The sequence below is a fragment of the Cariama cristata genome, unplaced genomic scaffold (genome assembly GCF_000690535.1).
Source record: "Cariama cristata isolate BGI_N322 unplaced genomic scaffold, ASM69053v1 scaffold16240, whole genome shotgun sequence".
Lineage (NCBI taxonomy): Eukaryota > Metazoa > Chordata > Aves > Cariamiformes > Cariamidae > Cariama > Cariama cristata.
The window spans coordinates 3,363-19,415 of NW_009594229.1; the positions used below are offsets into that span (position 1 = coordinate 3,363).

At 39.3% G+C, this 16,053-nt stretch overlaps 1 protein-coding gene across 1 annotated transcript in view; it reads left to right on the forward strand.

Annotated features, from left to right (window-relative positions):
- OCIAD2 (OCIA domain containing 2) overlaps positions 1 to 6,460 on the forward strand; it is an 8,001-nt gene extending 1,541 nt beyond the window's left edge. The window contains exons 2-6 of the mRNA XM_009697301.1: positions 761 to 854; positions 1,715 to 1,768; positions 3,995 to 4,042; positions 5,055 to 5,160; positions 6,379 to 6,460. Coding sequence (XP_009695603.1) covers positions 761 to 854; positions 1,715 to 1,768; positions 3,995 to 4,042; positions 5,055 to 5,160; positions 6,379 to 6,460 — 384 coding nt within the window. The remainder of the gene's footprint in view (positions 1 to 760; positions 855 to 1,714; positions 1,769 to 3,994; positions 4,043 to 5,054; positions 5,161 to 6,378) is intronic.
- The last annotated feature ends 9,593 nt before the right edge of the window (positions 6,461 to 16,053 follow it).

Below are 16,053 nucleotides of genomic sequence, written 5' to 3' on the forward strand. Positions count from 1 at the left end.
ATTTCAGGTGTCCAGTAATGATAGTGCAAGTGCTAACACTGATAACCGAGTCATCTCTTAAAGAAAGAAAAATAATCTACTTATATCCATATGTCAACAGCCTGGATTAGCAGAATGCAAGAAAGAATACTGTCACTTTTTTCTCACAATCAAAAGAAAAAAAAAAGAACTACCATTAGCCTAAAAGAAGCCTGTTGGGAAGCTAATTATTATGAGGGTGAAGCCAGCATGGTTGAGTTCATTTAATGCCATGAATGTATTTAAACTGCTCAGAGAGAAAGTTAGGCTAGTTAGGGGTATCTAACAGATTTTATGTTGACCCTCTTCTGAATACTTGCAAAATCTGCTCTTACTGAACTTAAATTGACTTCTGTACAGGGCAGAACTTAATTTTTAGAAACTACCACTCTGCCTTTATTTCCTGTAATATTTCCTGTAATTTCTTTCCCAGAGATGAATGATTGACATTCATAAAGCAATATACTTCTGGGGTAAGCAGCAGCTGAGCTGTTTTAGGAAAGTACAGACCAACAGGATGAGTGGTTTTAACTTAAAACTTCCGTAGTTCTTTCTGTTTCTGTATTGGGGTATCAAGTATTTCATCACACTGCTAACAACAGAACAAGAAGTTCTGCTTGTTTGGTTGGTTTCTGCATTGTATTTTATTTGTTTTTTTAAATAATTTGTCATCTTTAATTGGTTCATTTTTTTCTTCCTGTAAGATTAAATTCAATAAGCTAACCCAGATTTATCCTTTCAGCCAATGTTCTATTGTCCCATCTCACAAATTCACGATGATGGAGAAATTGCAAGGATCCGTAAAGAATGCAAAAAGGAAAGTTTCTGGTACAGAGGTGAGTGATCCAAACTTGTTCTTATCACACTGAGAATGCCTTCTTGATGTCCTTATGCAAAACTGGCTGCAAAATGCCATACTGTTTATTGTAATATATTGGGTTTTGTTCAAATATTATTGCAGGTTAGCTCTATCACCTTATTTTAAGTTGAGCAATATGTTATTATAGGGTTAATTGAATTATTTGTATAATCACTGCAGCTAAATGTGGTTGAATTAAGCTCTTGTTTAAAATGAACTTACTTGAACAATCATAGAGTTGGTTCTGTTCTTGAAGTCCATTATTAAAACAACCTTAGGAATGTTTTACTTTATTACATACTTATTCTTGCCTTTGAATGAAAGGCAGACATGGCTATGTGTCTTGGGTTTGTGACATTCTTCAGGTGTTAGGACATCTAGAAGATTAGTTACTCAGGGTTTTAGTACCTTTTAAGTCCACCATGTCAGTTTGTATCTAAACTACACATTTTCTGAAAGGAGAAGATTGAAAAGCGTTTCAGCATTTAATCAGAGCTGCTGTTATTACTAGTGTTGCAGTACTGAGAGGAGATGATACTCATATTATGGAAGCTATTATTTAATAAATATATATATAATGCATGAACTCCAGATGCTACAGCATGCCTGATGTCTGGCAGTGTGTGAATGCATCCTTGCTTTGAAGAGATAGTAGTCTGAATAAGCAGATAAAATAGGTGATTAAGACAGTATGCAAAGTTAATGTTTAGAAGATGAGTAATGTGTTTAACATTATAAACACATAAAACATTTAACATATAAAAGAGTAAAGTATTTAACAAATAGGTAACAAGTTTTGACTGATACCAGATACTCTCCTCCTGTTTATTTTTACAGCTCTTCCTTTGTCTCTTGGGAGCATGCTTGTCACCCAGGGGCTAGTCTCAAAAGGTAAATATAAAAAATACGTGATGGTCCTAAGTTATGAAGTTGAGACTCTGCAGTTACTTGTGAAATGCAAGTTTCTCTAAAGCCTGCTGTTTTTCAAGATCAATATTCCTCTCACTCAACACCATCATTATAGTGATTTGATCATTATGTATGCATTGCCAGTCATTCTTTTGAAAGAACTTGAACTGAAAAAGAGAATTCACAAATTCAAAGAGTGGTGGCTAGGTTCTGTCACCGTGACCACATGTATTTGAGTAGAGTCTTCACTGGGGTTGCTTGTAGGGCACAGCATCCTACAACCTGAGCAGAGGCATGAGAATCGGGTAATGTAGCTCTAATTGTTGGTTTATTTGAAAAATGCTGGCAATGTTTTTACAGTGACCATGTATCAATATGAATACAGCTTTGGTGCAAAGGGACAAGGAATACTGCCAAAGTGAGGAGACAGAGAGCTTTTTATAGAGAGGGTTGCGATCTGCAGGCTAACACAAAAGAGAATTGTGTTCCGTTTATATGGTGGATGAGGCTGGTTCTACACGTTGCACCTTGAGTTTCCCTTCTGGGGGTCTTGAGTAATAATAAGGTTGAGGTTAGCGTTTTGGGTAAAGAGTGAAGGGAGTCCACCCTGAAGATCACTAAGATGGGTGTATCCCACAGGAGCAAGTAAGACAATCCTTCAGCCTGCATCAGCAGCCGGTTACAGCAAGGGCAGGTAGGAGAAGAGAAGAATCACAGGGCCTGAAGCAAGAAGCAGAAAAGAATCCAGGAGCTGTAAGAGATGGGTGGTGGGAGGCAGCAAATGGAGGAAGTGGAAATGGCTCAGCCTTTTCTCACTGTGTGTGGTTGCAGGCCCCTGGTTTTCTTTCAGCCACTGTTACCGTGTTTCCTCTTCATTGCATTCTTTTTTTTTTTTTACTAAGGTGATCAGGAGGACTAGAGTAGAAAACCTAAAAGCTGTGCTATACCACAAGAGGCTGATGTGGGTTCCCTATTGAATCCTTGACTTATAAACTTGTAGGCAGATGGAGAGGGAAGAATCAAGGGAGAATGTGTGAGGGATTACACTTTTGAAAAAGGGTGAGCAGTGATAGATAGGAAGGGTACTGGAGTTGTCTCAGTAGCTACTATGCCAGCCTCTGGCACTGGGTACTCTTCTCAGTTTCTTTCCATTGTACTTGGACGTTTCTGATCAGCTGTGAAATTACAAATGCCCATACTAAATAATCATTGCTGTGTGTCAACAATTGGAAGGGGGGGAGGGCTGTTCAGAGACAAACAACGATATTGTTCGTCCCTCCCCTGAGAGACCCAATTGAAAATTGCATAGATGCCAGTGGGCGAAGGCCCTTGCACTTAGCATAGACTGAATGCTCCTCTGTCTAAACACTCCTCTCATGACTGCATGCAGTACAGTGGCTCTACAAGAGGCTGGAGCTTCTGAGCCTCATTAATACTGTCTGAATGCATGTAACAGTGCAACCAGTGTTCACTTCCATTCCCTTTGCCATGGCAATCTTGCTGTGTGGAGCCCTCCTCCACAGCATGGCACTCCTGTGCCAGACACACATGCTCTCAGAGGCATACTGGTTCCACCTCCTGGTGTTAACTGGGGGAAGGTGGATTTTAGTGGGAAAAGTTAAAGATAATATTTTGGCTATCTTGTTCAGCACACTGTATTCTCCTCTTAAAGGCCAAAATGTATAATCTCTCCAGAGGAGGAGGCTAGATAGCAGTGGTACAGTTTAACACAAGTTTAATCAATAGCCACAGAAAACTACTAAAGAACAGTTTGTGCCTGCTTCTCACAGCACAAAGAGCTGGACCTTGAGTAAGAGATTTCAGGTCACTATTATATTTGCAGGGTTGGTTTGTGCTGAAACATAAAGCACCATTTGCTCCTCCTGCAGTGCTGCAGGTGTCACCAGTGGCAGCCATGCTGCGTTCACGTTGATTTACTTTTCCAACGCCTGCCTGAACTGAATCCTGCAAAGTCCAGATTTTTTTCCTCGCGTGACTCTATGAATGCCCCCAAAACAGATGCACTAAGAACTAGTGGAATGGAAAGTGCCCTGATATTCCTAAATCTGAGTTAGTGGACTTTTAAGTTTTTCATACCATCTTCACCTTCAGGAGTGCAAAAGCTTGTAGGAAGAATACTGTCTTGGTTTTGCGTGCTGGTGAGTTCCTCACGTGAATAAGCTTTCTGACTATTTCCTTTTATTGTAGGCATTTTCTCAGCAAGCCCAAGATTTGGTGCGTTACCTAAGATGGCAAGTAAGTTGTACCCAATTCTAAAAGGAAAGGTTATTTACAGGCAATATGCAGACCTTAGATGCATCTCTCTGAATTTCTCTTCAAACTTCCTTTTTTGGAATTTATGAGATGTTACCGTAGTGCTTTAGGAAATCAGAATTCTGTTGTGTTTAAAAATAAATGTAGGAAACAAGGTTCTTTTAATGCAAACATTTTCAGTAGCAGCTTATATTTACTTAATATAGCCTCTCAAATTGATAAAAACGCCAATCTAACCTTTGTTTTATAAATAATGTCAGCCTCATTGCTCAGCCATGCTTAGCAGATCACGCAGCTTATGGCATCAAGGAGTAATCGCATTATAATGTCTAAAATAGTATGTTCCTTTTCATATGTTCATTTGATTGTAACTGTCTAATTCATGACTATGAATTGATAAACAAACCAAATAAAAGCACAGCAACTGTACAGCACAGTAAGGTGGCTCTTAAATGGCAAGAAATGAAGTTGATTCCCTCTTCAGCAGAAGTTCAGCAAAAATAGAGCATGTTGAAGTAGTATTTTTATTCTGACTCTGTAATGAGTGAAAGCCCCAGTGCGATAGTATGGCAGGCTGATATTCTAGCTTCTTAGAAGCCCAGAGAAGATAGTGATAAAATTGCAATCGTTAGAAATACACCATGATGTGCATACAAGGGCAAGAGAAATTAGTGCTGACATTGTAAATTAACTTCATCATGGGCTATCTCATATAATCTGTTCCTCTAAATCTGAAATCCTGTAATTCCAGCTGAATATTTTTCCTTTTCCTGTATGCATTGTTTTGGACCAGTTGCTATGTCTCATGACAGGTAGCTGGTTTTCAATAGTTATTGAAATAATCCCTGTAATCCCTGTATAACTTCACATGTGTTTGTGACATGTTTTGAGAAGACATGCTACATACAATTTGTCATATGGTTAAAATGGAGCCAGTTGCACACTCCTGATTTAAGCTCTTGTATTAACAGTGTTTTGTTATCTGTCTTCATAGTTGCTGGTGTCTTAGGTTTTGCCATTGGAAAGATGTCATACATAGGAGAATGCCAAAAAAAGTTCCAGAAAATTGGTATTGTACCATTTGGTCCACAACAAAAAAGGTTTGTGCTTATTTAAATTACTAATCCTAGATCAAAATAGTCTAGAACATAGTAAAAATTAAATGCAGCACAACTATGAATTTAAATTCTGTGATCAGGTCATGAGGTACTACTCATATTCTTAGGGTATATATGACAGTATTAGAAACTACCAAATATTCTTCAGAAAATGCAAATTAAACTTAGTGTAATACCTGTTACTAGGAAATCCATTATTTAAATGAAATTATTGTACTTTTAAGTGTGATGGGACAACAGTTACTAGTTCTTGTTTCGTCTAGTATTGTGCCTCTAAGTGTCTCACGATTGTCTATGATATCACTTTGGCCCTTCAAGTCTTTCTTTGTACTGTACACCAGGCCAAATATGCTGCAGATTGGTTTTTTACACTGTCTTCATATTTTAGCAACAATTTCAATCTCATCCCACATTTCAACCTCCTCTATGGCTTTGCCTAACCTCATACTGTCAGGCCAAACCATGAAGAGCACAAACTGCAAGGGTATTTTTTCCACCTTGCAACTCCAACCATATGATAGATCTCAATGGTTGCCTTCTGTCATCTGGCACCTCCATGTTTTAGTCAGTGTTTTCTAAGCTTTATGTAAAGTACTCTTTAAGACTCTAACTTCCTTCCAAGCTCCTCCTTCAACTGCCAGTTCTACTTTTCATTTGCAATATGGCTTCTCATATGCACCTTTCACAGGCAAAATGCATTTCCAGAAATGCTGTCCACAAGCTCATTCTCCTCTGTCTCTCTGCCTGTTTACCACAGAGCAGTGTGGGCTTTTATGCCTTTGAAAATGCCTGACTGATAATGGGAAGCTGCTTCATTGTTCACGTGTATCTCTATTTCCATTCTTCCCCTGCATAACAAACCTATTACTTTCCTCGCATGATGTTACACAAAATGGCTATCGCTCACTCTTTTGCATTCTACACCTTGCTCCTAACTCTGTTCGCTCATTGTTGGTAGGTACAATGGCAAGGACTGTCTTTTCCTGCTTAGAAAATCCTATCATGTTTTGGTGATTGCTGGAAATGGTAGTGAATAATAATTAATGGGGTTTTATTGGCTGAGACTTTTGCAGTTTATGTCCCATAAAGAATATAGGCAAGAGATTACTTCTTCAGGAACATTTGCCAGCATGCTCTGGGGTTGTACTAGAAGAAATCCAGCAAAATTCTTAAATATTTTATCTGCTTTCAATATTGTAGGCATTGTCATCATACTTGCAAAGAATGTGAAGCAAAATTGGGATCGAATGAGAAAGAAGGTTCAATTCCTTCAGCATCTTAGTCCCAGGTAGGGAACCTTGAAATTTGAAATAAATTCTCATTTTATTTTCCATGTTGAGTGGTATTCTTATTTGAAACTTTTCAACAATATAGTGAAAATCATGGATTTTCATCATGGATTAAAATCTGAGCATTATTCAAGGAAACATTCTCTATCTATGGTTTATAATTAAATTTGTTTCTTCAGTTTTACCTTACATACCTTTCATGCTAATTTTAAATCCTCCATTTCTGAGGAATTTCTGCTTTAGTGGTAGCAGAATATTGCTTATTCGCTTAATTGAAATTCATTTGAATTGACTACTTGTATGAAAACAATTACAACTCCTTTCAATTTCCAGCTTTTTTACTTAAGAATCAAATAGTTGTGGATATTGTTGATATTTAAAAATACACTGAAATATTGAGAATCTAAAAGCAGACACAGTTGGGGGTAGCTTTGTTTATTTGGTGTGGGGCTTTCTTTTGCCTCCAGTACTATGGTTTGGCTAGAGCCTTAGTGAGGGCAGTATAAGAGCGGTGATAGAGCAACTTCATAGTGGGTCAGGGGAGACAGCCCATGTGATGTTTTCACCCCAGAAAGCTGAAAGTTCCCTTTGTAAAAAAGGAGGGTTTACAGAGTGGAAGACAGGGGAGTGTTTAATAGCACTTCCACTCTTTGTCTATGAAAAACAGGCCAGCAGCTGGGCTCTTTAAAAGCATTTTCACACTTTCTGCTTGTGGTAAGCTGGCCTACATTTCTCACAGGCGGGAGAATGTGTGAAAGTGTTTGCAAATAGCTTGGGTGCCTGCAAGAGAGGAGGGCAGAGGGGCTGTTTGAAATCCCGCCCTGTGAGTTTGTTACGTCTCGAACTGTAGCTCAGAAGTCTGATGCAGAAATTGTTGGATTGAGTCTCTTTGGCGTATATTATGTAGGAATTTAGAGAAGGATGTCAATAATGGTCCCTTTCTTGTTCTTAAGTACTTGGCTGCAGACGATCTATAAGGAGGAGTATCCTAGCAGAACCTGTTTACTTACTCAGAAAAGAGATTTTGATGGATTTTTACTATGCAGCAATACGTTATGGCAGTAAGGATTGTCCTGAAAGAAGCCATTAGAATAAATTCCTGGTTTTAATCAACTTTGCGACTGCTTGAGCATTTTATATCAAGAGCTGCAAGTGCTCAGCCACCATCAGAAAATACACTTTGGCTTAGGCTAACCTAATAGGGCTGCTGTCAGAAGGGGAAGTGCTTCTCTTGTGCCGGCTGTAGAGATCATGAAGCACTGTGGCCCTCCAGATCAGCTTGCTGCCCTAGCTGGGTGTCGGACACATAGGGAGAGGGAGGGGGAGGAAATCAAACCTTTCTGGGGGGTAACTTGCTAGTGCCAGTGTGACAGAGAGAGTCAGCCAGACTTAGATAATGGTGAGTGAATGACACCGTAAATCCATTAGCAGTTGTAAGCTTAATTAAGCCCTTGCATTACTGTGCTTATTAAGTGCTTTTGAAGATTTTATCTTAAATAAACGTTTGCTTATGTAGGTCAGTGTCCTTACCTGTTTCAAATAAGGACCCCAAAGCATATTTAATTGAGGACTGTCACTTACTAGCAATTACCTATGTAGTGGAATTAAATGCTGCTGGTGGGATTTACTTCCACTGTTTGTCAGAGCTGGAGCTTGCTGAACCTTAAATCCAAACACATTTTCTTTTTCAGCCTTCCTCTATGAGCAGACAATACTTTTTCTGGTGTGTAAGTCCCAATTAGCTTTTAAGTAAATTCCAAATTGTCTCAAATACAAAGGAATCTTGCAGCTGTATGAAGGGAAGAATGCAGGATGCCACAGGCCCCTCTGTCCGTTTTCCTCCTGCACTGGGGCCTGGAATTTCTGCTGTGGAACCTGTTCCCTGTTCCAGCTCACATGTTCATCAAAGACCTTGATTGCTGCACTTTTTATCAGCCACTTAGGTCTTCTTGTTGGTTTTTTAAAAGGGCTAGAAAGCTTAGTCCGAAACTTAATCTGAAAATAAATGTAAGATAAGTGTGTGTATTTCAAATTTTAATTGCTGGAAGGAAAAAGCCATTATATTTGGGCCAGTGTGATACTTTGAATTTGCCAGAAATCAGTTTTGATGAACAAGTTTTGGAAACTTAGGAAAAGAAATAATGTAAGCATTGTGTTGTTTTCTGTGTTGTTAAACAGTGAAAATAATAACTTCATAACCTTTTTTATGTTTTAATAAAAATTCTTAATTTAGCATGCTGTGCTCTGAAAAGGTACAGAGACCCTGCTGAGCGCATCTCACCACTATCGATGCTGAGCGTACAGTGCAAGCTCTGGCATTGCCTAGGGTGACCACCCAGATAAAATTGTACTGATGTTGATGAGTCCAAAGGTAATGTCTTGTATCCTCAGGGTCTTTGCAGAGTTCTCAGAGAAATCACCAAGCAGCTGCACGTTTCACATCGAAAGCAAGGTGCCACTCAGCTAAATAACATGTCCTTTCATTCCATTTACAGATGTGGTGAAGATGAGAAAAATCTTATGGATTAGCTTCTTTTTTCAAGGCTTTATTCTGTAGAGAAGAAATAATGTCCTTGGTTTGATGTAAGTTGGCTTATTGGAAGTAGTTGTGTAACATTACATAGTTCTGTTCATAGTAAATACCAGTTTCTTACAATGCACTTTCTGGTTTTTCCTCTTCTCTCCTCAGCGTGTTTTGGTTTATTTTCCTACCTCCAGTGCAATTTAGCTCTTAATGCTGAAAAATTAAATTTGTCTATTGTACTTGGATGCTGGCAATACTTCGTGTAGCAGGCAAAATGGCATACACTGGAATGTTTGCCTTTTATGTCAACAGGAAAGAGAGTGAGGATGTTTAAATGATTTTGCACAGTTAAGCAGCTATTCAGTCTCTGAGCTGACCCCTTGTTTATGGAGTGTTTTAAGAGTACTAAGCTAGAAGTTCATTTGGATATTGTCACACTGCGGTTACTGTGCTGAACCAACTTTTAATAAGCCAGTTTTACATAAAAGTCCACTTTGCCAGGGATATCAAAAGCGCTTGCCACATTCATAATGGACAAGAGGATACAGTATTTTGGAACAGTTTATGGTCTGCACACAATCCAAGGCTAGTAGATGTTAAGAAAAAACTAGATGACACATACTCTCTACAAACAGCATGATGCACAAACTTCCATGAAATATCTCAAGAAATCAAAAGCAGACGCTTCCCCTAAACACAGTGATGGTGTTCACACGGAAATGAAATGTAAAGCTACTGAAAAGTTTGGGCTTCACTGGCAGTTGATGAAGCCTGTTCCTCTGCGGGGTTTGGGGTTTTTTTTTGCTTTTGTACTATGCCTATGATTAGTACCCCTTTTTTGAACTAGCTTCTTTGGGCATCTTTACCTGGGCACAAAGGGATTCTGCAAGCAGGGTATAAAGAATATAAATGTATAAAGTAACTATTAATGGGTTAGTACACACAAAAGACATTCTGGATTTGACAAGCTATTAGGCTAAATACTCCCCTTCCTGATACGGCATGTGGAGAGTCTTTCCTAGCCAGGCAGCCACCAGGCAGAAGGAGAAGGGTTAGACTAATTAGCCTCCCTGGCTGTTTTTCCTTTAAGCTGTTACACCTTTCCAAATTGGTGTTTGCCCTCTTGAATTCTTGAGCTACTGAGAACTCCCATCTCAACAGGGGCTTTAATTTACACTTTTTACCATTCTACAGACTTTTTCCACAGCTCTTTCTCAGCAGTCAGTCAGGAGTACATACCTGTGCTATATCAGAGCTGGTGCTTGGTGTATGGGCAGGTAAGCTTTGGGGAGCCTTCAACAGGGGCTACAGGGAGAGAGGGTTACGCAACCACAGAGAAGCCAACCTCCTTTGTGAAAATGATGTAATTGTCACAGGTGTACTGTGATAGCCAGCAAAACTTGTGTGGTGACATGTCTTAGTTACTTTCCCTTCACCTGACATCTGCTGTCAAGATAAGAGCAACAAACTGAGCTAAGGCTTGTCATGCCTGGGTTATCTGAGGCAAGCCATTACATCTGTGTGATGCTGAGGGGAGTGATGCACGTGATGGATGGCCTTTCATGTCAGACTCTCAGAGGTTGTTTTTGTGGTCAGTGTTACCTCCTGGGGTTACAACGTAGCTACTAAACTTTGCTTTAAATGTAATTTTGTTCAGGCTTCCTATTACTTTGCTGTAATAAATGTACTGTTAGATAAAAAACAATTGTCTCCTTTTTTTCTAAATTTATTTCCATACTTTGCAAGAGGCAATGCTCTGATTAGCTAATTGTGTGGATCTAAGTTCTTGAGTTACTGTGATACTATTATGAAAAAAAGGCTGTTTGTGAATCTAAGCTGTATTAGCACTAAATTTGTGCATATCAAAGGAAAAATGAGCGCAGCTTATGGGCAAACTGTTCCGTAGGAGGTCTTTAAAAGCATTTTTCTGTGCTTCAGACGATTTGTGGCTGAAAAATTTTTTAAGCCTGTCAGGTGTCAGGCTCCACATAATACTCCTTGATTTGAGAAATAACAGGGGGTATGTTTTGGCAAGGTTGTTACTTAATTTCGTTAAAATACAATTTCTCCTGCTTTGCTTGACCAACAATCTAATCAAGCCTGCAGCTGGGCTACAAGCCTTTATAATGAGGTGGTAATGTTGTTGCAGTATTTCTTAAATAGAACTTAAACATTTTAAAATAATGTAAAATTTAAGTTAACTGTCTCTCCCAAAAGCACCAGCTACAGAAGGATAGGGAAGACTCATAACACATTCTGTACCATGTACTTTGATAAAATTGGGAGCCAACTGGCTTTCATTGTGCTGTGACTTACAGGTGTGTTGGAATTTTCCTGGTGGCTGGATGTGTGTTCTAGGGGTGGAATCAGACATGCTGGATTTTTTAGCATTGGACGGTTTACAGGACCTAGTTCAACTTTTAATCTTCTTAAGACCTGACAAAGAAAGATGAAAAAGTGCCTTGTAGTTCACAGGAGAAGTTCTAGAAGAAAGCAGGTGTTGGAGTGTTCGTCATTGTGCTGCATGATGCAGAAAGGAACATTTAAATGCATACTGATTATTTTACATTATTAATTTATGCAAAAAGGAAGCAGGAAGAGCTGGACAAAACCTCGTGCTCTCATGGGCAGACCCTCATGATTTTTCTACTTGGGAAGATTAAACTCCTGGTGATTAACAAAGAGTGCTCTAAGAACTGTAAGTTAGTACAGCTGTTTTGTAGTAATTATGCACAATTTAACAAGCTAACCTGTGTTGACTGTTACTATCATGCATTCCATACAAGTCAGTTAAAGAATTTGGTTTTAATTGAAGCAGAAGCTGAATATGTTGAACTTAGGCGTGACCTATTAAAAAAATGGGGAAAGATTTGAGGTAATTAGTTGTTTCTGTAATCTTTATTTCAGGCTGGAATAAGAGGGGAAGCGATCTCCAGGAGGAAAAATAGTTGACCATACAAAGGATCAAGCATTGTTTATATAGTGCAAAAAATTTTCTTAGTATTTTCTTGTATTAGTAATAGGATATACATTCCCTTTTGGCAGGAAGATCTTACAAAAAGGCTAAAAAAAAAAAATCCCATGAACATACATAACTTCCTATTAATCATTTGTCTCTGGAAAGTAGAGCTCACTTTCCTCACCCAGAGACGAAGCAGTTTAGCTGTGTGCTTAGGCATATCACAGCTTAGTTGGAGTCCACATACTCGCTAAAATCAAGAAACAAAATCCATCCTTCAGCTGTAATGCATGCAAAGTGAGTAGCTGTACGTAACCCTCAATCCACATTATGAAATTATGAATAGAAAATAGGTGAGAGTAAAAGAGGAATGACATTAACCTCAAACAGCTGCAATAGATTGCTTGTCTTTGCGAACTTCCGTATTATGTATTTGAAATCATTTCATAAATACTGTATTGAATCCAAATTAAAAAAAAAAAAAAGTTGTGTTTTAGAAGAGAAAGCAATTGTAGGTTGAAAACAAAGCACATTCCTGTTTAAATCCTGACTGAGTAGTTGGGACTTTTGGCAAGCCAGCTGGTCTATAATTCTCTTTTAAAACCGGGAATGAAGGAGAGATGAAAGCTCACTATCCCAGTTTTTGTAAATCCCAATCAAAAATAAGATTATTTTTTTATTACATTTTGAGAGGAGAATGAGAGAATGGGGCATGCTGTGGAAGGACAGTTACTGGGAGGGGAGGGCTCTGGGGTGGGCTGGTAAGAAGAAAGGATGCTCTGGGGCAGGAGTTACCCGAGGAGGGTGCTGGACCAGGCCAGGTGGGAAGGGTGAAGGGGCCCCTGCCTCGGGCACCACTCTGGTACCTCTGACAGCAACGCTCATTTGGGAGCAGCACCCTCGTCCTCATGCCTGTTTCTGCCTGTGAAAGAGCTGCTGGTAATTTGTCCCATGGACCCAACTCAGTTTTGGCATCACACCCAGGAGCTCCATTTGAGAGAGCCAAAAAAAGGGATCCAGCTTCTGACATCAGTATTGCAGTAGTTCCACGTCTTGGAAATACTACACCACTTCTACTGACAGACTTGGCTTTTATAAAGTGTACTGTTTTCCCAAGTGTGTACTTCACTTGAGGAATCACCTCTAAAATAGGTGGATTTGTGAAGTCCTGTAGTGCCATTAAGTATACCTATGACACATTATGAAGAATCATTACAGCTTTCACGGCAGGATGTTATGCCTTACAGATCCATTAATGGTTTTTTGAAAGAGAGGACATGGGAACAAAGGGACCTACTCCATACTCTGCATGTGCTTTGGTATGGGTTTGGAGGGGTTTTTTCCCTTTTTTTTTATCTTCCTGGTAAGTCTTTCAAGAAAATGAGGTTCTAAAGAAATAAATGAGACTCTTCTCAAGGCCAGTTTAAAATCTAGAAGGCTTGAAGGGGCTTCTGGGGACATGCTAGGGGGCATCTGTCAACATTAACAGATCATCTGACAAAGGAAAACACAACTAAATTTCTTGATGACTAAATGATAGAGCTAGGAAAAAAATCTCCATACTGACAGTCTGAGTAACAGGCTTCATTGTCATGGGGAAAAATACTAACTGTATCACACAGTTGGTTTTAAATTACTCAGACATTCTCAGTACAGAGATCTGGTAGTAATTTTGCATAATTTTGCATAATTGCAAAACAGCTGCTTTGCCGGCCTGGCCTTCGCCTCTTCTGCACTCTCCTCTGCTTCTCCCCACACAGCCAGAACTTGCATGAGTGGAAGGGGCTCCTTTGGCATGGGCCATGGCTTCTGTCTACAGCACAGCCTTCAAACTCGGCTGACAGCTGCACGTTACCTACCATGTAGAGGTGAAGAGCGGAAAAATGAATGCAGTCCTTTGTAAAATCTTCAGCGGACCCCAAAAACCACACTTAGCTCTAAACGCAAGCACACAGCCATATATGCTGACTACACGATGCTACCAGCCGAGATGTTTTCTACTTTGCGTGGCTTATTTGGAAGATGATTTAGACATTTGTTAATAATCCATCGTGGATGTTTAGGCATCAGCTACTGCAGCAAATTCACCCTTTCCTGTATCAGTTACACTGGTTTAAAATGCTAGTTACACTAAGTTAGCTAAGATTAACAATTACATTTTAACTACAAAATTTAGATTTATATAGAACTTAATTTTAGCCTAATTAAAAAAAAAAATTAAATGCACTAGAAATGTGCTTCCCCTGTGAATTAGAGTGAGTAGAAAAGAATGTAGAGCATTTCATGTAAGGAATGAACTAAAAAGGTTGGGTTTTAGAAGCACTTCATGCCAAGATTGCATTTCCTGAAACTACAGTCCTACATCATCACTGAGCAACTGGAAAAACAACAATGCAAAAGTTATACACTATGGATTTTTAATCCTGAATAAATCACTTTGAATTTTGGCAAAGGAAATCTATCAAACTCTCCCCATCTCTTTCATCTTAAGATTTTTTTTTTCATTTCAAGGACAAGTTAAAGTTGTATTTGCTTGACTATCCTTTGTATCAGATGATTGCACAATGTCTTCATCAGACATCCTTTTTTGTTTGCTGCAGTATCACATTATGAAAGTAGTTCACACAAGACCCCTTAGTTCTGCAAAGCTATGCTTTGGCTAAACAGAAGACATTATGACTGTATGCTGAAACTATGTATTACCATTCTGCCATGTATCTTAGAATCTCAGGAAATTTTGCATTGCCCCATCAAAAAAATAACAGGAACTTAGTAAAAATGAGTAAATAAGTGGTAAGTATTAAAACACTACTATAAAAGCAGCATAGTAACTGGTATTCAGTAACATTAAAGAGAACAAACAGAAACAAAGGCTTTAAATCATGGCTGTTAATGTCTGATTGTTCAAGAATTATACTGTTTTCATTTATCTGAAGTAAATAACGTACAACTTACGTCCCCAAGGGATTATCATCTACTCTGCAGCAGCTCTCTCAATAGCTGTTAGATCCAAGAATCCGTTTATTTTTCGTCACATCTTATAACCTGAACAGTTAATGCATTTCTGGTTTTGCTATATTGCTTGACTTTGGTTAAATAAAAATACTAGTTGATTTACTTTCCTCATTATTTGGAAAGAATAATTCACTTGATGGTCTTACGAACTGGAAATCTGTGCCCTGGCCAAGGTCATTCATAGGCAAGACTCCCTGGTATTCCTTGGTTGAGCTTCTAATGCAGGCCCTCAAAGATGCCTCAAAACTTTTGTCTGGTGCTGGTGGGTTATGTGCAGTTCTTACATGAGCAAAGAAAATACTTAAAAGTATAAACTCAAGGCCCATCTGTGTCCAAACCTGCATTGCTTAGCTGAACTAGTGCAAACCCATATGACCAGACCCGAGGCAAGAGCCTGAAATAGTAAGGAGCTGCAAATTGCCATGTTTATTGCCTTGAGATTAAAAATCCCAACACAATTTGTTGATTTCTACAAACAACTGAACAGGTGACCAAACTGCAAAAAGTAAAGGTGTATTTATAGTGCCATTGTCTCACTGAAGACCTTACAGAGAGCACACGGTCTGGTTGCAAGTGGGAGAGATGGGGCTGCAAGCAGCGCCTTACCAGGGCAGGTTCGATGGACCTGCGGCAGCCCGGTAAGGGAGCTGGCTCTGCACCCCGCAGCGCCCACAGGCCGAACGAGCTCCTCACAGACGGCCGCGAAATGAAGAGTGCCGCACGGGGAAACCAAACAAGTCTTCTCAGAGTGCACAAGCCAGGATTTCTTCTTGAATCTCAAGGAGGCAAGAAACATGTGGGTTCAGTTTGCAGTATTACAATTTCCCCAGGCTTCTGCAAATCTGCTTAACTTTCATTAAGCTAATCAAATTACTCCTCATTTACACTTTTCTCTTTCACGTAGAGGCGTTCCAAACAAGTTTAGTAGGAACAAACCCCTGGAAAGGTCAGGTTGTGTACTTAACTTGGGACTCTAAACACGCCTGCTAATGTGGGGAAAGACAAAAACACTCAGGACCAGGATTTTTGGGAGAGCTTTACCAGCTGTCGCGGAGCTGAGGCACATTTTCAGAACCCTCTTCTCTCTG